This window comes from Carlito syrichta, unplaced genomic scaffold, assembly GCF_000164805.1.
Source record: "Carlito syrichta isolate Samal-C Ts95f unplaced genomic scaffold, Tarsius_syrichta-2.0.1 Scaffold302065, whole genome shotgun sequence".
Taxonomy (NCBI): domain Eukaryota; kingdom Metazoa; phylum Chordata; class Mammalia; order Primates; family Tarsiidae; genus Carlito; species Carlito syrichta.
The window spans coordinates 142775-169464 of record NW_007246161.1 but is presented as its reverse complement, the minus strand read 5'-3'; the positions used below and the strand labels follow the sequence as shown (position 1 = coordinate 169464).

Here is a 26690-nt window from a genome sequence, read left to right as displayed (position 1 = left end):
TGGCCGTGAGTGTGCGTGCCACTGCACTCCAGCCTGGGTGAAGGAGTGAGACTCCAACTCAAAGAAAAAAAAAAGTGTGGTCAAGTTGCTGGTAGGTGATCTGCAAGATGTCTCCAAAGTGCAAAGGGTTAAAAACTGATGGTGTGACCAGCTGGGCAACTTGGCGAGACCTCATCTCTACAATAAATCAAGTAATTAGCCAGGCATGGTGATGCATGCCTGTAGTTCCAGTTTCTTGGAAGGCTGAGGTGGAAGGATTGCTTGAGTCCAGCATTTAAGGCTGCGGTGGCCACGAGTGTGCCACTGCACTCCAGCCTGGGCGACAGAGTAAGACTCCAATTCAAAAAAAGAAAAAGAAGCCGGGGTCGGTGGCTTAGCCTATAATCCCATGCCTTTGGGAGGCTAAAGTGAGTGGATTGCCTGAGCCCGCGGGTTCGAGACCCGCCTGGGCAGGCGAGACCTCATCTCTACAATAAATCAAAAAATTAGCCAGGCGTGGTAGCGTGCGCCTGTAGTTCCAGCTACTTGGAAGGCTGAGGCGGAAGGATCGCCGGAGCCCAGCAGGTCGAGACTGCGGTGGCCAGGAGCAGCCACTGCACTCCAGTCTGGGCGACAGAGTGAGACTCCAACTCAAAAAAAAAAAAAACAAAGAAAAGAAAAAGAAAAAACTGATGGTGAAGCTTAGTGCAGCGGCTCATGCACTTTAGTAGGCAGAGTCAAGAGGACTGCCTGAGCCCAGGGGTTGACTGCCTGACTGGGCAACCTGGCAAGACCTCATATCTACAATTAAAAAAAAAATTAGCCTGATGAGATGGTGCAGTACACACCTGTAGTTCCAGCTACTCAGAAGGCTGAGATAGAAGAATTTGCCTAAACCTAGCAGGTCGAGGCTGCGGTAGCCATGAGTGTGCCACTGTATTCCAATCTAGGTGGCAGGGTAAGAGTCAGACTCAAAAAAAAAAAAGAAAAAACTGATGATGAACACAAAGAATATTATGGAAGGAAAGCAGAAGTACAGAACAATAAGCATATGAGTTCTGACAATTAAGTTCACAAACTTGCCACCTGTGCACTTATGTTCGCATTGTACAAACAACTCAGCAAAGTTTCATAACCTTGGTATATCAATGTCTCACAGTCATATTCGTGTCAACATGTGGCAGTGTCTTGCTGAATGGTGTTCATTATTGTTGCTTGTTTTTGTGTGCCATTGTGAGAATGAATTAGAGGCACAAACAAGCATTTAATTTCTTGTTAAACTTGGCAAGAGTGGAAGTGAAATCAGGTACCTGTTAGTCCAAGTTTTTTTTTTTCTTCTGAGTTGGAGTCTCACTCTGTCGCCCAGACTGGAGTGCAGTGGCTGCTCCCGGCCACCATAGCCTCGCCTGCTGGGCTCCGGCGATCCTTCCGCCTCAGTCTTCCAAGTAGCCGGAATTACAGGCATGCGCTACCATGCCCGGATGATTTTTTGATTTATTGTAGAGATGAGGTCTCACCGCCCAGGCGGGTCTCGAACCCGCGGGCTCAGACAATCCACTCACCTCAGCCTCCCAAAGGCGTGGGATTACAGGCTAAGCCACCGAGCCTGCTAGTCCAAGTTTATGGGGATACTATCATGAAGAAAATGGCAGTGTACAATGGGTTAAATGTTTTTCTGAGGGGAGAGAGTGTCACTGGTAAAGAGGTCATGATGGCCAGTAACAAACAGAACTGATGAAAAAAAAAATTCCAAAAAATGTGTTGAATTGTGAATCAAAATCATCAGTTGACTATGAGAAGCATTGTAGACCAAATAAACATTGATAGAGAAACAGTTAGAAAAATCTTAACTGAAAATCTTGGCATGAGAAAGCTGTGTGCAAAAATGGTCCCAGAGGAACTCTTGCATCAAGACAGTGTACCAGTTCACATAGCACTGTCTCTGAGGGATTTTTTAGCCAGTAAACAAATAACTGTAACTGTATCGAACACCCTCTTTGACTCACCTGATCTAGCCCCCAATTTCTTTTTTCTTTACCCAAAGATAAAGGAAATATTGAAAGGAAGACATTCTGATGACATTCAGGACATCAACGGTAATACAACAACAGCTCTAAAGATCATTCCAGAAAAAGTTACAAAATTGCTTAGACGAGTGGACTAGGCACTGGCATCAGTGCATAGCTTCCCAAGGGGAGTACTTCAAAGGTGACCTTAGTGATACTCAGCAATGAGGCATGAAGCAATTTTTCTAGGATGAGTTCCACAACTTAGTTATCAGACCTCATACATAACAGGTCATATTGTTGTATCACAGGAAAGACTGAATAGACAGATAGTAAAAGCATTTGGGGTTGAAGACTTCCTAACTTCTGACAAAAAATGGCCTCAACCTTCTTAGATAGAGTGAATCTTAACCATTTATTCATTACATTTACAAACATACTGAACTTATTGACTGGGATTGTTCTTCAAACTCACCTTGGACAACACCTCTCTGAAATGTCCTTGACTCTTCTTGTTCTAGCCAAGAGATCAGGCTGGGTTTAAAGAGCTGACATCCTGTACACAAAGAAAGACACATTACTAGAAAAGACACACAAGAAATGATAAATCTTCCTATAATTCAGAAAACTACTTTTCTAACAAAAACAGTGAAATTATTTCAAAAGGGGTAAAAGTGCAAATATTGCCTATGTACCCCCAAAAGACTGATTACCTCTTACCCCTAAAGCTCAATTAAGGCTGATATACACACATTTACAAAACATTAAGACTTTTATCCTAATAGGAAAAAACATAAGTGAAACAAAGAGGTCTTCATTCTCATGGGGAAACAACTACACCTGTCATGCTTCTACATTATACTGCATCAGATTCATCAGGAGAGATGATGGCAGGGCCCCAATTTGCAGAGTTTCTGATGGAATATGTCAAAGATAGAGTCTGAGAATGTACATTTCGAACAGAGAGATGGTGATGCTCTTGATCTGAGAACACATTGTGAGATCCACCAAGTACAGGGAAGTCTGTTATTGAAGGAAGTGTATTCAGAGTTCATATCAGTAATCCTACGACACCATAAGTATATAAAATAATCTGTCACATCAGGCTACATGGAATGATGCTAGTCTTACCTACTGTGGCCAAATTCTTATAGTTCTCCAGCATCACATCTCTGTAGAGGTTTCTCTGAGTTGGGTCCAGTAAAGTCCATTCTTCTGGAGTGAAGTCCACAGCCAGATCGTCAAAGGTCACTGAATCCTAAACCATCACACACATACAGACTTGAGCACCACCACATGTCCATCAGTGAGCACTACAGAAAGAGAAGGAGGGCACCCAATGCCTACACAGAGTTCTGAGAGTAACTATCGTCTACCATGGAGTTTAATGGTCCTAGGAACTCTTCTCTATCCACACTCACTCATTCACTGCCTATCTCTTTAAGTAAAATTGCTATAATAATAACTCCTACATATGATCTTATCTCAACACAACCAGCCAAGGAGGTCATCTTATTTCTCTCTATTGCAGCACACTCCTGAGCACACTGTAGATGCCTGACAGACACTGATGAATAGATAAATTCTCTAACTAAAGGGCACTTTCATCTCCTTTACCATGTGTCAGAGCACTCAGCAAAATAAAAAATATGCAGTTGAGACCATGAAGAAAGATTAATTAATAAACATTAAAATACTGAGATGACTGTCAAGGTAATCCCTTCCTAATATGAGAGGTTCCACTCCCTGGGGAAATTCAGCCAGGTGTAATCCTTGAAGGAAGCTTTATTTGCCTTAAGAAGCTGCAGAAACAATTCTGCATGGAAGGAACTATATCTACCTGATGGCTGCAGGTATGACATTTTGGAGAAGAAAACACTTTCTGCATACCTGAAAACAATTTGGCAGGCAGTTAGTCACCATCCTTCCTGCTGCTGTCTTTTCTTCATGAAGGCAGACAGGGTTCCTGCAAATAAGACCTTGTGGAAGAGAAAGAAGTCACAAGAACCCAGAGCTGATTATAATTTCTTCATCATGTGCCTGGGAAGTAACTCTATTCTAGTTTGAAATTCCCCTATACTCCTGCACATTTAAGAAAGCTCATAAACATTTATGCTATATGAGGAGGGACCCTCCCAAAAAACCAGATTTATTAAAAATTGTGCATTTATTCTTCAATGTTTAAAATTCAGTTTTCTTCAAGTACTCTGTTTTATGCAATACATCTATTGAGATGCTTTTTCCACTGCTTATAAGTTTTTGAGTTCAAAAAGAAGCTTCTTTAAGGGCTTCTGCCATTTTTTGTTTCACCTCTTTCACACTGGCAAAACATTTTCCTTTGAGGACTGTTTTCATCGAGGAAAAAAAGTCACTCAGGACAAGATCAGATTAATAGGGAGGATGAGGCATGGATGTCATGCCATCTTTAGTCAAAAACTGCTGAACACTCAGGTGTGGGCAGGTTGTTTCATGTAAATCACCCATCATGAAATTGGCAAGCCACGTGCAGTGCCTCACACCTGTATCACAGCACTTTGGGAGACAGAGGCAAGAGGAATGCCTGAGTCCAGGTGTTCAAGACCAGCCTGGGCAACTTGGCGAGACATCATCTCTACAAAAAATTTAAAAATGGCTGCAAATGCCTGTGGTTCCAGCTACTTGTAAGGGTGAGGTGGAAGGATCACCTGAGCCCAGTAGGTCAAGGCTGCGGTAGCCATGAGTATGCCACTACACTCCAGTCTGGGCAACAGAGACTCCTACTCCAAAAAAAAAAAAAAAAAAAAAATCGGCAAACACTCTTAAAGAACCTTAAAAAAAATCACTGAAGCCAAACACAGCCTCTCACAACTACACTAGCTAGTATACTGATGCCAACGAGTCCTTAAAATATTTAACTAGCGGGGGAAGCCTGTATTACAAAAGGCCGCCCTGCAAAAACTAATTTTGCTTTTTTTTTGGGGGGGGGGGAGTCCCCTCTCATAACAGTCCTGTGTCACCTAAAGCCAGAAAAAGGGGTGGTCAGCTATGGTAGCCATCAGAAAAAGGGTACCGGTCTTATTTTACAGGTAAGGAAACTCAAGTCCAGAGAAATGTGACTCATGGCAACAAATCTCACGAAGGAGAATATGCAGCACCTCTTCCCAAAGCACACATACCAGGGGGCTGATTCAGAACATGGCATTTCCTTCCCACTTCAACACCTCAGAAGTGAACCAGAGCATGACTCTTCAGGCCTAGGCCACTGGGATCCATAGTGTGCAAGGAAGACCAAAAGCAGTCTCTGAAAAAGATCATCAAAAGAACTTACCATGAGACAAATCAATGGCCGCCATCCTGTGAGGCTGACGGCTAAATCTGCTTGAAAACTCCTTTCCTTGATTCCAAGGATCACTTCAAGATAGCTTGTGAATCCATATGGGTAGAGGCAACCTCCATTCTCCTTATACACTGTTAATGCAATCCTGTTTATATCAATCATTAATTATAAGCATTACCTATCAGTCATCAAACATCAAGCATTAGCTCTCTGCAGATGCTATGTGTGAAAGCCACTGAAAACAATAACAATGTGTGTCATATGGGTAACATCAACTGCCACTTACTGAAAACTAGTATGTTTCAGGAGTTGTAAGCAGTAGGCTCACTTAATTATCGTAACAACCCCTTTACAGATATTATCACCCCTACTGAACACTGGGGGGAACCCATCAGGTGTGGAAAAAAAACCTGCCAGGCACAGTGGCTCATGCCTATAATCACAGCACTTTGGGAGGTCGAAGTGAGAGGTTTGCCTGAGTCCATGGGTTCGAGACCAGCCTGGGCAGTTTGGTGAGACCTCATCTCTGCAATAAATCAAAACATTGGCCATGCGTGGTGGCACGTGGCTGTAATTTCAGCTACTTGGAAGACTGAGGCGGAAGGATAACATGAGCCCAGCAGGTCAAGGCTGTGGTGGCCATGAGCATGCCACTGCACCCCAGCCTGGGCAACAGAGTGAGACTCCAACGCAAAACAAAAAAACCTACATTCAAACAACACTAGTACTTGGTCTAATACCATCCAGTTTGAGAGTGGTGAACCAGGACTCGGATGCAGATTAGTCTGTCCCTAATGCCTGATATCCTATGGCTGTTGTTACTTCCCCACTTGACCAGCAGTCAGTCTAACCTGCACAATACAACACAGTAGTCATTGGCCACATGTGTTATTGACCACTTCATATGAACCTAGTATGACTAAAGAACATAATTTTTTTATTTAACAAAAACCAATTACTATTCCTAATAATCAGAACAGCAGCCCAAATGCTGATCTACAGGATAGTATTTGAACGACACTGAAAACCACACAGTTCATTATCCATGAACCAAATTAACCCTCAGAAAATAAAAATTCTAAAGCCCTTATACTATGAATGAGAAGTCTAAACTGTAAAGTCACTTTAGTTTACAAAACTACATGTCTAGACTTGAGGTATAGACCGTACCTGCTACCTACCACAAGTCTCAAACTGGAGATCTGTGGGTTCAATAGGGTCACAAATGTATTTATTTTGGTGGCAACTGAACCATGTATTTTACTTTATTTATTCAAACTTGAGGTATAATTAATATACAATCAAATGCACAAGTCTTAAGTTTTCAGTGGAACAACTGCATATACTTGAGTAATCAAAAGCCTAAACAAGACATAGAACATATTCACCTCTCCAGAAAATCCTCTTGCTCTTTCTATTCCATTCTTTCACCTTCACCTCCAGATAAGAACTTTGTGATTTCTTTCATTTATTAGATGCTGTATAAGTACAATAGGTACTGTGCTCATTTTCTCAAATGTATATTCTAACTTATTTTTTCCCAATTGTTTAAGGAAATAACATGGGAGAAAAATGTTAAAATCTTCCACTAGAATTGCGGACTTGTCTATTTCTTCTTTTTTGTTTTTGGAGTTGGCATCTCACTCTGTCGCCCAGACTACAGTGCAGTGGCAACTTGTGGCTACCGCAGCCTCGACCTGCTGGGCTCCCGTGATCCTTCAGCCTCAGTCTTCCAAGTAGCCAAAACTACAGGCGCACTCTACCACGCCCAGCTAATTTTTGATTTATTGTAGAGACAAGGTCTCACCAAGTTGCCTGGGTGGGTCTTGAACCCATGGGCTCAGGCAATCCACTCACTTCAGCCTTCCAAAGTGCTGGGATTACAGGCTGAGCCACCAAGCCTGGCTGTCTATTTCTTCTTGAATGTCTGTAATGTATACTCCTTTATACACCTTGTAACAACATTACCCAGTGAACACACACATTGAAATTTCGTATTTCTGGAGAAACAAAACCTTTTATCACAATAAATGTGATGTATCTCTAAAACTGTTGTTGGATGATGATATGTGACGCAGTTTTCTGTTTTCCTTTCTGCAGTCTTTGCAGCTCATGGGCAGCACTATGTGTTCTTTGAACACCAATGTTTCCTATAACTTGACACAGAGCATGATTCACTGTAGGCATCCAATGACTACTGTCAGACAGACAACTGACATCCTTTTTTTTTAAATTTCAAAACAAAGCTTATTAAAAAAAGACGAGAAGCACATGCCAGAGTTGGCATGGGCAAAAGAAACCACCAGCTGACATCCTTCTGAACAACGTTAAAGTATTCCTAAATTATAGCTAAATAACTGGTCATAACACAACAAAAATCTGAGTTCTCAGGAAACTCAGATTTCAGGAAAAAAGTACATTTCAGGAAAATATACTGAATTACTCAAAGAATGCAAGGGTGGGAGGAACACTGTCTCCTTTTATGCACTCATCCACCAACCAATGCCCTATCTGCACACCAAAGACTAGTTTCCCATGGCTTCCTGATGTGGAGACTCAGTACTCTCATTCTTGCACCCCTACTGGAATCCCAATTCCTTCTGCTCATAAGTCCAGTAGCCATGGTTTGCCTGCATTCCAGAGGGTTGCTTCCGGCTTTCCTAGAGCCTGCTGACTAAATATGTCCCAGGCAACCAGCAAACATCTTTACCAGCCAGTGGGCTACAATGACATCTTCAACAAGGAAGAATGAGAGCACGTAACTAGGAATGCAGGCATGTAGGTGGACCTAGATGAGACTCACACAAGGCACTGCAAGACTCCCTTACCAGAGAAACAGCTTGCCCTTTGGTTTCTGAAAAGAGTCTTCCTCTGCTTGAAAACCCTGTGATAGTCACACTTAAGGCAAATATCTTGGAAGAGAATGTATATTCTCAAGACCTACCACAACCACATGCTGTTGTCACTAGAGTAAAAAATATTAATTGCTCCAAAATCCAGGAGCAATGGTATATAACATAATACAAGAGAAAAAAGTTCACACAACAAAATAATTTCAACTCTGCTGATATTCAGCAAAAAAGGAAACAAAAAAAGCCACAAGGAACATGTGTGGGAATGGATACTAAGGGTGTCAGACCAATGAAAGTGGACTGTAACACTAGTTTGGGCTAAATTCAGACAGGGGATTACTTCTTAGAAATTCTGGATTTAATGTATTAGCTCATGCACTTGAGGATGTCTCCAACAGCTTTCTTGCTTAGATGATTGAAACCTGGATTTAGGTTGGGTGTGGTGGCTCACACCTATAATCTCAGCACTTTGGGAGGCTGAGGTGAGAGGACTGCCTGAGCCCATGGGTTCAAGACCAGCTTGGGCAACTTGGTGAGACATCATCTCTACAATAAATCAAGAAAAATTAGCCAGGCATGATGGCACATGTCTGTAGTTCCAGCTACTTGGAAAGCTGAGGTAGAAGGATTGCCTGAGTCCAGCAGGTAGAGGCTGCGGTGGCCGTGAGCGTGGCACTGCACTCCAGCATGGGTGACTGAGCATGAATCCAACTAAAAAAAAAAAAAAAAAGCCGGGCTCGGTGGCTCAGCCTGTAATCCTGCACCTTTGGGAGGCTGAGGTGAGTGGATTGCCTGAGCCTGCGGGTTCGAGACCCACCTGTGCAGGCGAGACCTCATCTCTACAAAAAATCAAAAAACATCAGCCGGGCGTGGTAGTGCATGCCTGTAATTCCGGCTACTTGGAAGGCTGAGGCAGAAGGATCGCTGGAGCCCAGTGGGTCGAGGCTGCGGTGGTCAGGAGTGGCCACTGCACTCCAGTCTGGGCGACAGAGTGAGACTCCAACTCAAAAAAAAAAGGAGACCTGGATTCAATGGTTATTGAAATTGACATGGCGGAGCTCCTTGGCATAATGTAAAGGAAGAAAAGGTAGGAAAGTTGCAATGGATTTATCATGTATGACCTGCAAGCCCCCCTTTCCTAATATATGTTAGAGCCCAGGAGACATTCCCTTTACAAGAGTATTCAGAAACAGATTAGTGAGGGAAGTACCTCCATCCTTGCAAAGATCCATGGTTATTCTGTAGCCACTAACCTTACAGATATGAATGTAAGAGATGCCATTGAGATGAGTTTCCTGATTTCAATAGAAATGAGGAAAACCCAGAGTAGCAGAAATCCAGTGGGTAGTACTTCACCATCAAAGACAGGGTGGGGACATCAACTGTCAAGAAAGATGGAACAAACCAGTAGTCAGAATGCTTTAGCCTGCAGAGATGGTTAATGGTGGCAAACTAATCATAGTGTCCCTAGAAATGAAACAGATAATCAGCCTACTAGAACAGAGATCAACTCTACTCTAAAGAGCCACATAGTAAATATTAGGCATTTAGAGCTATATGCTTTGTTTTCCATTGTTACTACTCAATGTGCGAGAAGTCACAGATAATATGTAAACACATGAAAATGGTTATGTTCCAATAATACTTATTTACAAAACTAGGCAGAGGCCCAGATTTAGCCAACGGGCTACAATTTGCCAAGCTATGCCCTAGAATATCATTCTATCTAAGTAACATGAAGTCTTATATCTGCTAGTCAAAAACTTGACAGAAGTCACTACAGGGGGAGAATCATGGTCTTTTACCCAATTTCCAAACCTAGGTCATTCATATACCTAGAAGTTTTTCATGAAAGAAAATAGTAATGTACCACTACCTCAACCCAGACTAAAAATCTTCCTTCAAGCCTTCCCCAAAGGGACCTACAGTTATTTTACTAGAGTGTCTGTGCTTTCTAAAAAGAAAATTATTCTACTGTCCCTGAGATGATACTACACCCTGGGACCCCAAAATAACCCTTGTGGCCATCACCAAAATGGAAGCTATGGTAGTCATGTGATAGATGGGGTTAACTCAGCTGAATTCATGGAGGGCCCAGTTGAACCATGGAACCACCCTGTGGTTACTTCCCCAGTTCATAAACATATAGTTGGTATATACACATTTGTGGCAACTGGAAGAATCCGTTCAATTGACTTTAGGTCCCATGGGATGAAGCCATTAAGGCAGGAAATGCTAAATGGAGGCTCCTGGAATTTCCAGCTCCTAGGATAACAAACCAGAAGTACAACAACATTTCTGAGGCAACTACAAAGGTTAATGTCACCATCAAAGATACCAGGGATGATGTCACTTCTCATGTCCTCATTATCTCATCACTTTGGTCTCTGTAGAACACACATGGATCATGAAGAATGACTATGGACTACCACAAACTTAATCAGTTGGTCACCTCAATTATAGTTGTGGTTCTAAATTTTGGTATCTTTATTGGAACATATAAACTTTATCCCTGCTTAGTATGTTGCTAAAAAGCAACTAGAAGCATTTGCTTTTACCTGGCAGAACCAACAGTATACCTTCAAAGCACTGCCCCCAGGTTATATTTGCCCCCTCTACCAAAATACAACGCTCTGAGATCCTGTCATTCCATAAAGCATCACACTGGTCACTATGTTGATAATATTATGCTTCCTGGATCCCATGAGCAGGAAGGCAGCAAAAAATATAAGATACATGAAAAAGATGGTGAGAGATTTAAGGGCCAGCCAACTCAATAAAGTTTCTGGGGGCTCAGTGGTCTGGATCATGTCAAGATAAGCCTCCAAAAAGTCATGTCAAGTTAGTATACCTCACACCACCTACTCTCAAAATTGGCAAACATATTCAAGTGAGTAGACAGTTATAAAAAAATTGATGCATAATACTTCGGCAACTTTTAGATTTTGCAGGCAACATATTCCCAGTTTGAACATGCTTTAACCTATCTATAGAATTGCCTATAAGGCTTTCCATTTCAAAAGGGATCAAGAGATGCTCTGCAACAAGTTCAGGCAGCAGTGCAAGCTTCAGACATACTCAGCCCAAATGATCTAACAGAACCAATGATTCCTGAAGTACCCATGGTAAATAGGATAATGCTGGGAGCCTTGAGCAAGCACCAATAGGAGACTCACAGCACAGGCCTACTCATCTAGAGCAAACCTATGCCTTCTACAGGAAACTTCTACAGGTAACATTTTGAGAAACCACTTACCACTGGTACATGGTAGACTGAACAACTAACCATAGGACTTCAAGAGACCAAATGGTCTGAGCCTGAAGTGGGTGCCTGGACCCAGCAACCTATCATTAAGGGAAGTGACACAGAAGACACTGAGCTGAGGTAGTTCCAGTGAGTACAAGTAAATGGCATGAGCAGATGGCAAAGACTCTTTCAACAAGCTCCAGTCACACTTCCTCCTCTCCCTTAACTCATGCCTACAACTTTCTTGGATATTCCTTATGCCCAGTAGACTAAGACAAACCTGGCTTACAGCTGTGTCTGCATGACTGTGTCTGCGTGACGACCCGAAAATGAAGAGCTGACGGCTGACACTGAAGGACAGTACTTAAAGGAAAATCTTCCCAGTTGCAAAACTTCAAACAGTATATTTGACTGTCTCTGGGTCTGCAGTGAGAACTGACAAGATGTATGCATACACACTGACTCATCAATTGCTGCCTATGGTTATCTGGGTGGTCAAGGATGTAGGAGAAATCAGATGGATGGACCTCTCAGAAAGGACACAGACTGTGTCCATGTGAATGTTCACCAAAGATGACCCACTGGAAATAAGGTGAACAAAATCACGCTCTCTGAAGATGTCTGTTACTTTCCCCAGACATCTCAGTGCTTGCCCAATGGGCCCATTAAAAAAATGGTCACAATGGTAGGAATGAAGGCTATGCATAGGCTCAACCATATGGACTTCCTCTTACCAAGGCTGCCCCAGCTAATATTACTGCTGTACCTAATTTATTGAAAGTAGAAATCAACACTGAGCATCCAACATGGCACCCTTCCCTAGCAGGGAGCAGTCAGTCATCTGGTCCACACAGAGAGGTCCTAAAACCTAATGAGGAATGCTTCCCCCAGAACACAATTATGGTTCTAATACAGGGGTCTCTAACCCTCAGACCACAGACTGATACCAGTCCATGGCCTGTTAAAAACTGGGCCACCCAGTAGGAGGTGAACAGCAGACAAAAAGAGCTCTGCATCCTATCAGATCAGTAGCAACCATTAGATTCTCGTAAGTACATGAACCCTAATGTGAACTGCGCATGCAAAGAATCTATGAAACTCTAATGTCTGATGATCTGAGGTGGAGCTGAGACAGTGATACTAGCACAGGGGAGTGGATACAAATACAGATTAACATTAACAGTGAGGTCTGACTGCATATCCCACCACTGCCCCATCCGTGGAAAAGCTGTCTTCCACGAAACTGGTCCCTGGTACCAAAAAGGTTGGGATTGCTATTCTAATATACTGGAAGATGAGATTGTCACCCAGCCATTTTGAGCTTCATATACCACTAAACTAAGAGGAGAAAAAGGGAGGGGAAGATTAATCTATTGGCTGGAGTAGTTAATCCTAATTACCAAAGGAAAACTAGAGTACTGCAATTGAGGCAAGAAAGATGAAGTATAGAACCTCCCAGTAATTCTATGCTACATGGAAAAGGTTAATGGAAAATTACAACTGGATAAAGGCATGTCAGTAGAGTACTTAGACCCCAAGGGAATGAAGATCTGGATCACTCCTCAAGAACAGAACTCAGAGCAGCTGAGGTCTGGACTGAGGGAAAGGAAAATATATAATTAGTCAGGTAAGAAGTAAACCATGGATACCAACTACCACTTTAAGACCAATTATAGAAACAAAAACTATAGTAGTTTTGCATGTTTTCTCTTTGCTCTTTATGTGTATTAATATATGCAAGTGTTCACTTACATAAATGAAACATTTACTTCTATCTCTTCACTTTTATTTTACATATACTTTATTAGAGGTTACATTTATAATTTAGTCTTTAGGGAACAGAATAGTCAGTGGAATGTGATTTGGTGAGTAATTAATATGGCCTGTGGTGGGTGTACAATGACCATTGGAACTGTGCATCTTTTCACTTTGGGAAAGGTGAAACTTCTTCCCTAATATCTTTTTAGGTAGAAATATAGATTTAATTATTATGAAAAAATTCACATGTATATTGAAGAACGCATATGGATGGTGAGGAAACATACCAGTTAGCTATTTATTTATCTTAGCTCCAATTTCACCTTCAATACTTGTTATGGAATAAAAGACCATATTCTTTATTTGCATTATATTTATATTAACATGTTAGACTTTGTAAAAAGTGTGTCATAAATTAGTTTAATATAGCTGCTATCCTGGCACCTGTTTTTAGGTCTGACCTACGCTATGTGGAGCCCAGTTATACCCCATCACTTTGGCCTAGTTAAAATGTCTCCTCCATGTGTGGTGGTTTGCATAAAGCCCACTTGTTCCTTATCTCACTGACCCCAAGCCTTACCTAGCTCACAGCTGCTGAACACAATGAAACCTAGAGGCCAGGTGGGGAGGGGGAGAAGCCCCCTCCCCCACTCATGCCTGTAATCCCAACATTCTGGGAGGCAGAGGCAAGAGGACTGCCTGAGCCCAGGGTTCAAAACTATCCTGGGCAACTTGGCAAGACTTTGTATCTACAATAAATAAAAAATTAGCTGGGTATGGTGGTACACACCTGTGGTTCCACCTATTTGGAAAGCTGAGGCAGAAAACTAGACGCCCAGCAGGTTGAGGCTGCAATGGCCATGAGCATGCTACTGCACTCCAGTCTGGGAAGGAAGAAACCCAATAGCCAACACCAGACTTATTTAAGTAAATTCTCCTCCTTGCACATGTCTAGCCAATCCACATCCCCCAAGGGAAAGCCTGAGTGATAACTCCCATGGACCTTAAACACCGAGTCTCACAGGTCCTCTCTATTGCATTCCCTTCCCACTAGTTGAGCACCCTACTGTTTCTGGATCTCCCATCAGCCCTCGAGTACCCATTTCCCTTGTGGATCTGTAACAGAATGCTTCTGCTGTGTTTTCTTCTGTTGCCTCCTCTATATCTCACCTGCCCAACACATTAGAATGTAACTCTCTTCCCAGTCTGAGTAGGCCTAGAATTTATAGCCACTCTCCAGAGAGAAAACTCTAGACCAGAACAGATGAAAATACACTAGGTATAGTAAACAGGGTGTATGGTCACAACCATGAGCGGCACGATAAAATGTCTTTAGACTGCTCTTGGCCTACTATCTGGCCCTCCCATGTGGCTGACACCATTTGGGAAGTCTCCATGGTTTGCTGGGGTACATCTGTGCTGCTGGGCATTGCTATCTGATGTCCTTGTAGAGTGCTGCCAAAACTCTCCTCTCTAAACTGAGTGGGTCCTAGATAGTCCAAGTGCTCACTGGGACTCACCAACTGCTAGCCTAACAGGACAAGAAGGGCAACCACAGTCACTACCCAAGGCTGCTATTACTCCCCCAAACAAGAACTACTGGGCTGAGTAAAACTGACTATATTCCCAAGGTCTCACTCTGGCCCAATTGGCTTGCCCCTGAGAAGCAGAAGAGAGTAAGGTAGACACTGGGCCAATTCAAGGGCTGGCAGAGTACAAGAGGAAGACTAGAATTCTGATTGCCCACTGAGTTGTAGGGGGCAGTACCTAGGGAGGTCACTAGACTTCCCAACCTGACAACAGGGGCACCTCCTTCACTGGGGAGATGATGGCACCCTGCAGGCAAGGGTGCCACTGAAGTTGCTATCCCTATATTGCTTCCATCCCTTGCATCTGTTGCTCTATGTCCCTAATCCTAATGAAGTCAACAGGACACCCTAGAGAGGGAGGTAGCTGCCTACAAAAGTGGCAGTCAGGAACCACAAAAAGAGGACAGCTCAAAATAGGCACCACCTGGGACCACCAAGAACTTGTCAGGTAAACATCCAAAGAGAAAGAAAACATATTTTAGCTTGGAGATACAAGTCATTCTAAACATTTTACTTAGGAGGGGGGACAAAAGATGAGGGTGAAGGAACTGATTATCTTGAGATTTGAACTTCCCATTTTTTAACTGCCTAAAGGCACTAGACCCCTTACCCCTACCGCTCTTTTCCTCTTATCAACCAGAGACAGAAACTAAGAACCCTTCAGGCAGTTTTAAAAAAAAAAGGAAAAAAGGAAAAGCCTAGGATTTTGGGAGGCTGTAAGTCCAAGAAAGAAAATGAAAAAAGAAAAGAGGAACTTTAAGCTTTAAGTACTAAGCAAATGCCAGGTCTAATGAGCATAATGCTGCTAGCCCTAGATTACTCAGTGATTCAAACACAAAACTTGGGGGGATGGGTAGTAAAAGGCAATTCAATTTAAGTTTAACTAACATTTGCTAAAATGCACTAATTAACAAAATTGTTGCCTGGGCTTCATCAGTCTGGGACTCAAATTTTACTTATACCTGGGAATCTCATTAAATTTAACCATTGTGACCCTTAACTTCTTAAAAGGGTAACTATAAATACAAAAGAAAAAAATAGGTATGCCTCATTTTAGTCGTAGCTTTGCTTACCCACTGCCCTCATATTCCATATTAGGCAAAAAATACTCCATCATAAATAATAAATTAAAATGAAAGATTTTGACACAAATTGACCTGATAATATGGGATCCTATAAATCCCCAATTAAAATAGTTACTATGGCCCAATGTATGTTAAAACAGGCCTTCAATAATTAAAACTCGTATAAACCCTAATTAATGAAGAGTTGTATCGACTGTCTCTCCATTTAACAGCCCATTTTTGCATGTTCTTAAATCTGAAAACAAATGGCACATCATGATGGATTACTACAAACTTAATGCTGGAGTCCATTAAGGTACCCATACCCAATATAATTACAATTCCTAACTCTATTCCATAAACAACCAGTAAATACTGTGTTCTTATCAATTTAGATAACAAGCTCTGTTCAGTGCCTATTTCAATAGCCTGTCAACTGTGGTTTGCCTCCACCTCTGAGAGGACACAATTCAGAGACACATTCCAGGCTACCCAACAGATCTGTCATCACACACATTTTTTTTGAGTCGGAGTCTCACTCTGTCACCCAGACTGGAGTGCAGTGGCTGCTCCTGGCCACCGTAGCCTCCACCTGCTGGGCTCCGGCGATCCTTCCGCCTCAGCCTTCCAAGTAGTCAGAATTACAGGCATGTGCTACCACGCCCGGCTGATTTTTTGATTTATTGTAGAGATGAGGTCTCGCTGCCCAGGCAGGTCTCGAACCCGCGGGCTCAGGCAATCCACTCACCTCACCTCCCAAAGGCGCAGGATTACAGGTTGAGCCACCGAGCCCGGCTTATTACACACATATTGACAACAAGATCTTAATGACATCCACTTTCTCCAGGAACACGGGAATGACATTACATTAAACAGCATTCTTCTCCAAGGAGACTCAGTTGACAAACTCATTAAGGATAAATAATCCCAGTATCTTTTAGTACTTTTAGGTTCTGGTGGCAACATATCCCCCATTTACAAATTTTATTTACAAACAAAAACCAAGTAGTGGCGCCAAAAAAAAAAATCATTTCATAATAGAGGCTTTGGCAACTTTATTAATGCTTCATGGAGTCTCTGGACCACTTATGGGGGCCACTATGCCAAAGGGTTCCTAATGCAAGAAATGCCCCTCTTGACCTTCTGCTACTTATCAGTAAACAACAAATGACTGGCTTTCTACTGGCCTCTCCTAGAAACAGAGGGCTCTCTGAACTTGTAACACTCAACATCCAGCTGCCCATTATGCGTTGGGTCATGGAAACAGCACCTCACAAGTTCAGTAAGGCTGCTGAGGCCTCCTTAAGACAGAATGGAGCCAAACCTAGGCCCTCTAGGATATTCCATCTGTTGGAGAGGGTGGCTTCCCCATCCTCAGTCCCTTGCCAGATCCCGGAGTGATGGAGATCAGCTCTCCCCGAGGCTCCTAAACTACCTGGAAAGTCCTTTGGGATTAACTGAGTGAACAGTAATGAGAGTTCATAGACTATGGCAACACTGTTCATCATAATACATGATGGAGCTCAGTGTAGTGTTGCTGCTTTCCATCCCTTAGCCAGGAAGTTCCTAATAAAGGACAGGACAATACAGAACACACTTGGCCAGACTTCAGTCAGTCATTTTAGCCCTGGATGCCCTGGGCAACAAATGGTCCCATTTTCACATTTATTTATTTATTTTATTTTACCTAAAAATTGTCTGGAAATCTCTTGCCTCCCAGATACCCAAAATATAAAAAGCAAAATCAGACATCTCCACATATACTAAGACCACAATGAAAGGCCTTCCCAGGACACTCCAAATTCCCTTTGGAGTTACATATATTAATAGTAGTAACCAAGATACACATTTCACTTCTTAAAATACACAATGCTAGTCCCTTGAAAAAGATATCCAATATTTCATTACCCTAAAAGGTTCAGATAATTGGTTTCGCTTAAAGACAACGAAATCCTCAATTACTTTGCAAGTTCCTATCCAACAAATAAACTTCTGGAATTCTCTATCATGCCTCAGCCTTTACTTAGTTACTTCAACCCTTCACATGGGCAAAAGGCCAAATCGAGGATGCATATTCTCCCGGAAAACATTAACCATACATTGTCCCACAGACCAGATGGCTGCTCAACTGATAGGAGACCCATTTGAACCTAGACTTCCACCAAAAAACAAACCCTGTCAGGCGCAGCTACACATCAGTCTATGAACTGTTGGTCTTATTACTACTGGCCTGAGTACTTTGTTGATTTATAACCTGGAGAGCCACATCTACACCAGAGGGCACACACTTAAAAAAAGGGTAGATACCCCAGCCCAGATGACTTTTCCCTGGCCCAAAATATCACCGCAAGATGACATCACTTCAGATAACACAGCCCCAACCATTGATGTTGGAAATGACCTCAACTCTTACACTAAAACCTCCACACAGCGATGTCCATGGACTATTACAACTATAGCACAGACACAGAACTTTTGCTTTTCTTCCTTAACTGTCTACTTAGCTCATGATGCTGATATAGTACTTGTTCCCTGCTGAAACGTACACTCCCACACATCCACACCTAAAGGAAAATCTGATTTGTGTTACTAAAATCCATGGAGATTACTGTTTTACCCAGGAGGAGCCTGCCTCACATCAGTAAACCTCACAGCCCCTGGGGAAAAGAATACCCACTCCCTGATGGCTCCTCCTACTGTAACTCTCACTTTCTACCTCAACCTCCGACCTTGCCTCTCTGGCCACAACTACTCCTTCCCCTTGGTTACACACAACACTACTAATCTTTACATATGAAGGGGGACCCAAAGAAAACCGGAATTGCCTTTGGAGGGCAGGTGCCTTGTAGTATAAGCTTCCCCTGCTAGGTAAATGTTCTAGGAATCCATCGACATCAATGTACCAGCTAGTGTTGTTATAGGAGACTGCATTTGGCTTCAGTGACATTTTTTAAGAGTCTATCAATGTATTAGCCCATTTCATGATGGGTGATTTATGAGCACACTTGCCCACACAGTGCTGAGTATTAAGCAGTTCTTGACCAAAAGTCATGACCTCTGTGTCCCGTGCTCCTATTCACCTGATCTCACTCTGAGTGACTTTTTTGTCTCCCCAGATGAAAACAGTCCTCAAAGGGAAACATTTTGCTGATGTAGAAGAGGTGAAATAAAAAACGGCAGAAGCACTAAAAGGCATCAAAATTGACAAGTTCAAAATCTGTTCTGAGCAGTGAAAAAAGCATCTCGATGGGTGTATTGCATCAAATGGAGAGTACTTTGAAGGTGGCTGAAGTTTGAACATGTAAGAATAAATATTTGGCTAGTTTCAGTGACTCAGCCTGTAATCCCGTGCTTTGGGAGGCTGAGGTGAGTGAACTGCTTGAGCCCGCAGGTTCAAGACCCGCCTGGGCAACTTGGTGAGCCTCATCTATACAATAAATCAAAAAATTAGCCGGGTGTGGCAGTGAACATCTGTAGTTTCAGCTACTTGGAAGGCTGAGACGGAGCTTGCCAGAGCCCAGCAGGTCGATGCTGGGGTGGACGTGAGCGTGCCACTGCACTCCAGCCTGGGCAACAGAGTGAGACTCCAACTCAAAAAAAAGATAACGCCAAGGTACTAAGGAATGAATTGTCATACATTTGTTGAGTACAGTTGCTGCCTCTGCATCTCTCTAACCTAAGTTATTTGAAACCCATCATATCCCATCCCCTTTAGCCTAATTAAAACTTCCTCTCTCTGTGTTGTTTGCAATATAGCCTGCTTATTCCTCATCTCACTGACCCAAACCCCAGTGCATCCCACAGCTGCTGACCACAATCAAATCTAATGGACAACCAGAGTTGTGTAAATAAACTCCCCCCTTTGTGCATGTTTTCTTTAACCTAGCCAATTCATAATCACACTGGGAAAGGCCTAAGGGATAATCCCCATGACCTTAAAAAAGGCATACTCTGCAGGTCCTCTCTCTTGCATTTCCTGTCCAGTGGTTTAGCTGCTGCTACTGCTGTCCTTGGACTTCCCATCAGCTTTCCAGGGCACCCCTCCTCTCTTGAAGATATGTAATAAAACTTCTGTTATTTCATATTGTATTGTGCTGCCTCCTCTCTGTCACACTTGACCAACACACCAGAACATAACTCTCCTCCTGGTAAGGGCAGGCTAGAATTGAAAGTCACTCTCCAGAGAGAGACTTCAAGACTAAACTAGAGGAACATACAAAAAGGGGACACAAGATGGATGCTGTAGAGGAAAGGGAACTTCACTTGCTGAGTACAACTGCTGCATGGCAGTCAGAGGTGTGGGTGTGAGGATACCTGATAGCACCCTGCCCATGTCGTGTGCCCAGAACACAGTCTCTGGGTGCTCAAGAAGCCCTGGCCTAATCACCACCAACCCATGGCTCTATTAACATGGGCACCACATGCTCAAAGGACTCCCACTAGCAAGGGCATCCTCTACACATGTGCCAACAGACTTGTTTCTCCCATAACACTGCATTCCAGGATTCATGCTATATGTCAGCCCAACTCTCTCTTTGTGTACCTATTTGTGCCCCAGAGGTTTGCTTCCCAAAGTCAGATGTGGATGCTAAAGTCCCAGGCTTTGCAAATGAAGTGGCATCCAAATTGTCTCTACATACCTACCCATGACCCCCAGTTTGAGTGTGCCCAGAGGTATTTGTCATAGCTCTCCTGAGGCAGACACCGTTTATCCTAGGCCTCATACCTACAGTAATGTCCCAACTCCCTCTACACAATGACCAACCAACTGCAGCTAGCCTTTGTCTTGGAATATTGTTTCAATCTTGCCTAATGACTATAGGCCAACTCCCACTGAAGTAACCCAGCAAGCTTTTCCAACATCCAATGGACTATAGCCACACTGTGGCCAAATACCATAATGTGACCCCAAAGATCTCCACCTATTGGTAACCATGACCCTAGAAAATGCCCTCCTTGGGCAACCTCTTTCAGGTCCCCTCCTGCTGTAGGAGCTTTTCTGTCCTCCAAATAAATCCTTAAAAAGGAAAGAAAGAAAATGCCCTCCTGTTGAGTGTATGTAAGACTTCTGATCTATTTCTACTCAAAGGAATCTAGCAAAACTGAAGGTATTTTGCAGATGTAATTGAGGTCTCAAATTACATCTGTTTTGAGTTCATTCACAGGTAATTTATCTGGGTCGGCTTCACTTAATCAGGTGACAGTCTTTTAAAGAGGGTCTAGGCTTTCCAGGAGTTCTGACACTCCTTTAGCTGGCTTAATGAAGTGACAATGTAGCAAGAACTACAGGTAGATTCTTTTTTTTTTTTTTTTGAGTTGGAGTCTCACTCTATCGCCCAGACTGGAGTGCAGTGGCTGCTCCTGGCCACCGCAGCCTCGACCTGCTGGGCTCTGGCGATCCTTCTGCCTCAGTCTTCCAAGTAGCCGGAACTACAGGCGCACGCTACCACGCCCAGCTAATTTTTGATTTATTGTAGAGGTGAGGTCTTGTCAACTGGCCCAGGCGGGTCACGAACCCGCGGGCTCAGGCAATCCACTCACCTCAGCCTCCCAAAGCACTGGGATTACAGGCTGAGCCACCGAGCCTAGCTACAGGTAGACTCTTAAGAGCGAAGGTCAGTCCCCAGCTGACAGTGAGCAGCAAATCCTAAAGCTGCAAGAAAATGAATTTTGCCCATTACCAAAGTAAGTGTAGAAATAGAATTTTTCCTATTTAAGCTTTCCTAGTTAAGCTAGATGAGACTGTAACCCAACCAGTGCCTTGATTGTAATCCTAAACCATGTCTGGACTCCTACCTAAATAAAGTGTGACATAATATGAATGCACTGTTTTAAACCACTACACTTAATTTGTTAGGCAGCAACAGATAACAAATACACATCTAATAAGTCTAAATTCCTGACTTGGGAAAGAGTAGACATTATCTTGTGTCTAGGTATGTAAAGTTCATGTATTTTTTGCATCTACCGCTGATTTATTCTTTCTATTTGCTACAGAGTTTTCCAATAGTATAAGTACACTACAGTGTGCCCATTCTTCTGTTGATACACATTTGGTTGTGTATTTTTTTTTCTTTTTGGCAATATGTGGTCATTTCAAATAACACAGGTATAAAAGATATTTGCTTTTATCTTTTCTGTATTTTTGAGTTGGGGGTCTTTGTTTCCCAGGCAGGAGTGCAGTGACACGATCATGGCTCACTGTAGCATCAACCTCCTGGGCTCAAGTGATCCTTCTGGCTCAGCCTCTCAGAGTAGAAGGGAGTACAGGTACATGCTACCGTCTATTTTTTAGATTTTTTTTTTTTGGTAGACACTCATTATGTTGCCCAGGCTGGTCCTGAACTCCTGGGCTCAAGCAATCTTTCCATATCAGCCTCCCAAAATACTGATATTATACATGTAAGCCACTTTACCCGGCCTACTTTTATCTTGATACACGTGTTACATGTATCACTATTGTGTTACAGAGCATGTATATATACAAACTTAGTGTATACTGCCAACAGCTTTTGAAGTTGCTTTTCCAATAAACACCACAAAAAGCAGTATATGCACATCCTCAGCAACTTTACGCCAGAACTTTCATCAATTATTTCACTATGTTCAGCTAGCTCACTGAGATCCCTTAGAGGCAAATGGAAAACATGGATATAGTAAGCCCTCACTTAAAGTTGTCAATAGGTTCCCAGAAACTGAGACCTTCAACAGAACTACATACAACAAAACCAAATTTGCCATAGCCTTATTGATATAAACAAGAATTAAATTCCTATAGCATTATTTCTCTTCCCAAAAATATCACTAAACTTTTAAATAAAGACCCAAACCACTCATCTATTTAACATGTGAGCTATATATAATTTAAGAAAGACTAGTAAAAACAAGTAAAATAATTATTTATACAATTTTTTATGAATCAGTGAGAGATGGCAGTAATAGTAGTGCTAGGTTAAATCAAGGAATAAATGATGCAAAGCAGAAAACTTAAGACGCATTTCCTACCACCACACAGTCGAAAAACAAGCAATAACAAATATGGTGGCCTCACTGACTGGTTCTGTTTATCGTCATTCATTTGTATTACTGTATACATTACTTTTACTTTACAATAATTTGTAGTCATTCATTTATTCACGTTCCAACCCACTTATTCCAGATCAGAGTCATGAGAGGCGGCCTATCCTGGCAGCTTAGGACACAAGGTTGGAACCAACCCTGGACAGGAAGCCATTCCCTCACAGGGTTCACACACACACACTCTCTCCCTCTCTCATATTGGGGCAATTCAGACACACTAATTAAGCTAACATGTACATCTTTGGGATATAGGAGGAAACCAGAGTACCCAGAGAAAACCCACTCAAACATGGGGGGAACATGCAAACTCCACAGTGGCCTCAACTGGGAATCAATTTTTTTCTCATCAATATTATAACAAACTGACGTTATTTGGAGACCTGCTGTATTTTCAAACCTTGAGGCCCCTTCACAGTTTTCTGGCTGTTCACATTGGCAGAGGTGTTTTGTGGTCATTTACTTATTGAGTGTTCCAACACTCTAGATGTGTGCATATCTATAAAAGTCACATATTGGGTTACTCTGGACTTGTGTTCAGGGAAACAAATCACTAGTTTGCATATGAGGAGGAATTCCAAAGTGGACTGAGGGAAAAAAAACAACACTGAAAGAGGTTTTGACTCTGCTTATGGACACAAACATTCCCTAAAACTGATAATTAACATAAGAGAATTTTCATGAAGAATTTAGTTTTCAATGCGCAGACACTGATTCTCATTCATTGCTTGAATTAATAGGAAATTAATACAATTAAAATACATTCGTGACTGGGCCCAGCACTTTGGGAGGCCAGGGCAGGAGGATTACTTGAGGCCAAGAGTTTGAGACAAGCCAGAGCCACATAGGAAGATCTTGTCTTTACAAAAATATTTTAAAGAAAATAGCAGGGCATGGTGGTGCACTTGGGAGGCTGAGGCTGGAGGATTGCTTGAGCCCAGGAGTCTGACACTGCAGTGAACCATAAGCATGTCACTACTCTGCAGCATGGGCAACAGAGTAAGACCCTGACTAAAAAAAAAAAAAAGAAAGAAAGAAAGAAAAAAAAAAACATTCATACTTTCTCCTGTTTTCCTTGATTTACATCATTTGATTAGATATCATGTACTTCTTCCTGTCATGTATACATTGAGGATTAGATTATTTCACCATATTTTTCCCCAACCAAAGAAATTGACTCAGTCAAACCTGGGAGCAAACTTTGAAGCACTCCCTCTCTCACCCTAGAAATGGAATCAGCTAATTCACAGAATGCTTTGTCCATTCCTCCTATTTCCTTCCCTTTCAACATAGCTAAATCATACAACTTATATTTTGGTCTCAGCTTAAATATAACTCTTTTCTTAGCTTCACTTCCTACCACACAATGACAGAGAAAATAACTTCCTTCTACTTTACTTCCAGACTCTCATCAATTTGTTATACTATATTTATGTGCTTGGTTAAATAACAGCCTCCTCCACTAGTTTATAAGCACCCTAAGCACAGCCCTAGACTGAATTTTTTCACTGTCTTAATCAATTATTTAGAGACTCATCAGTTTATAAGAAATGGACAAAACTTTTAAACATATCACAAGAATACAAGAAATAACAAATTGCGTGACTTTCTGAAAGAACAAGTGATTCTTCAAAGACAGTATAATAAATAGTGAATGCTAGGTTCAAAAAGACAGTTACAATGCATAAAACCTGGATAGAGATCAGATCCAAAAATAACCAAAAGCATATTTTGGAACAAAGTGGAGAAATTTACTTCCTTACACACGGTAGAGATTAACAACATCACTTTTTTCTTGGTTCAAATAATAGTACTGTGGTTTTAATAGGACAATGTCTTCATCTATGGAATATGTATTGCCTTAGACCAGGCGCGGTGACTCACACCTGTAATCCCGGCACTTTGGGAGGTCGAGGCAAGAGGAATGCCTGAGCTCAGGAGTTCCAGACCAGCCTGGGCAACTTGGTGAGACCTCATCTCTAAAATAAATTAAAAAAAAATAAGCCAGACGAGATAATGCACCCCGGTAGTTCCAGCTACTTGGAAGGCTGAGGCAGAAGGATCGCCTGAGCACAGCAGGTCAAGGCTGTGGTGGCCGTAAGTGGGCCACTACACTCCAGCCTGGGCAACAGAGTGAGACTTCGACTCAAAAAAAAAAGAGTATGTATTACCAGCATTTAAATTTTAAGTGTCATGCCTGCAATCTTCAACATTCTTCAAAGCCTCCATCCTTTCTTCCTATAAGCCCTTGTTTTGAAGCTCTGTGGGGAGGCACAGGCCTAGAAAGTTCAGATGAAAAAGAACAGCTGAGTACTCTTGTTTTTCTTTAGTAAAAAGACCTGCGGTTTTCAAACGTTTATATTCACATACAGAAATAAGCACACTCCAAACACCTGATAACAGCCTTATATTTCTGCCTGAATGTGTCAAAAATAAATACATAGGAAGCTGAAAGAGAAAGCCAAATTCTGAGACGTAACGTTTGTTTGCAAAAACAGGAGGTAGAGGACTCCCTGGACCAACTTTGACCCCGTGCTCACCGGGACGCGCCAGTCGCCAGGTCCGTGAGGCGGGAAGACGCAAGGTCACTGTCAACGTGACTCGAACGGCGAAAGTTTGTTTCTTTCTGAAAGAAAAAACCGAACAAAGGCCGCTTTGGAGGATTCTGAAGAGGCAACCACCGTGTCTGAAACAACCTCGAGGAAGCACCCTGAGGACGAATCCCAAGACAGCTCCGGGAAGGACCTTCAGCTCCTGTGGCCTCCCCGGACCTGGCGCGCTGGGGAAGGAGGGGAAACGGGGCGGGGATAGGGTGAGATGGGGGGAAGAGAGGCCAGGACGGAGGTGAGCGGACCGGCCAGCCCGCTCTAAGGAGGCCCCTCGGCGGCCTGCGCCAAAGTTTTACTTCCACCACTCGTTCTAGCAGCGGTTGTTCCCCTTTACCCGGTCTCACCAAAGCTGTATTAAGCCCGAGGACCATCAAGAAGAATAGCAACTTGGCCCCAAGCGCCGGAAGAGACAGCGGCGCTCCGCTGACGTACTTCCGCTTCCAGCCTCACACGCGGAAGAAAGCCTGGCGTTCCGAGGCTGGAGTCTCAGCCACAGCAAATTCTGGTTTCTTCCCGCGTAGTTGGTAATAACCCAGGGGTCGGCTCAGCGCGGGAGCGGGAGGCAGACACAGGCTCACAGGACAAAGTTGAGGTTAGAACGAGGCCTCTGGGCGGAGCTACAAAAAGGGGCGGGGCCCATACCCTGGACTGGGGTCGATGGTGGGACCTGGCCCAGACCGCATAAGCTAGAGGTGGGGACTTGCTCACAAAAGCTTTCCTATCTGCCCCCGAGCCCTTCCCCCCGCCCCCGTCAGCATCCCTAGTACCCTTGCAGTGATTCTCCCATTGATAAACCTGCCAACCCACGAAATGATCTATCTGCTACATTCAGTAGACCCAGTCTGATTTCTTGTATCTGGACACTATGCTACACTTTAATAGCCGATTTGTGTTTTCAACGTACTGATACTTTTTGTAAATAATGAATTTTTTTGTCTTCAAATGTGTTTCTGACTTTGTTCCTCGGATCTTATATCACAAGTTACGAGTCCTCCACACTACGTTGTAAAATAGCACTGACACCAGGTATTCTTCACTCATTCAGGGATAGTTCTAAAATTTCTTTGGAAATGGGCCGGCACGGTGGCTCACACCTGTAACCCCAGCACTTTGGGAGGCCAAGGCAGGAGGATTGCTGGAACCCAGGAGTTCGATCCCAGCCTGGGCAACATACTGAGACCTCGTCTCAAATA

At 42.9% G+C, this 26690-nt stretch overlaps 1 protein-coding gene across 1 annotated transcript in view; it reads right to left on the bottom strand.

The window, feature by feature from the left end:
• Positions 1-25873, bottom strand: part of LOC103258314 (zinc finger protein 266-like) — a 28774-nt gene extending 2901 nt beyond the window's left edge. The window contains exons 1-6 of the mRNA XM_008055989.2: positions 25842-25873; positions 25429-25514; positions 5141-5265; positions 3876-3964; positions 3117-3243; positions 2461-2541 (exon numbers count right to left, since the gene is read on the bottom strand). Of these exons, the coding sequence (XP_008054180.1) occupies positions 2461-2541; positions 3117-3243; positions 3876-3908 (241 nt within the window). The 5' untranslated portion in view covers positions 3909-3964; positions 5141-5265; positions 25429-25514; positions 25842-25873. The remainder of the gene's footprint in view (positions 1-2460; positions 2542-3116; positions 3244-3875; positions 3965-5140; positions 5266-25428; positions 25515-25841) is intronic.
• Positions 25874-26690: the final 817 nt, after the last annotated feature.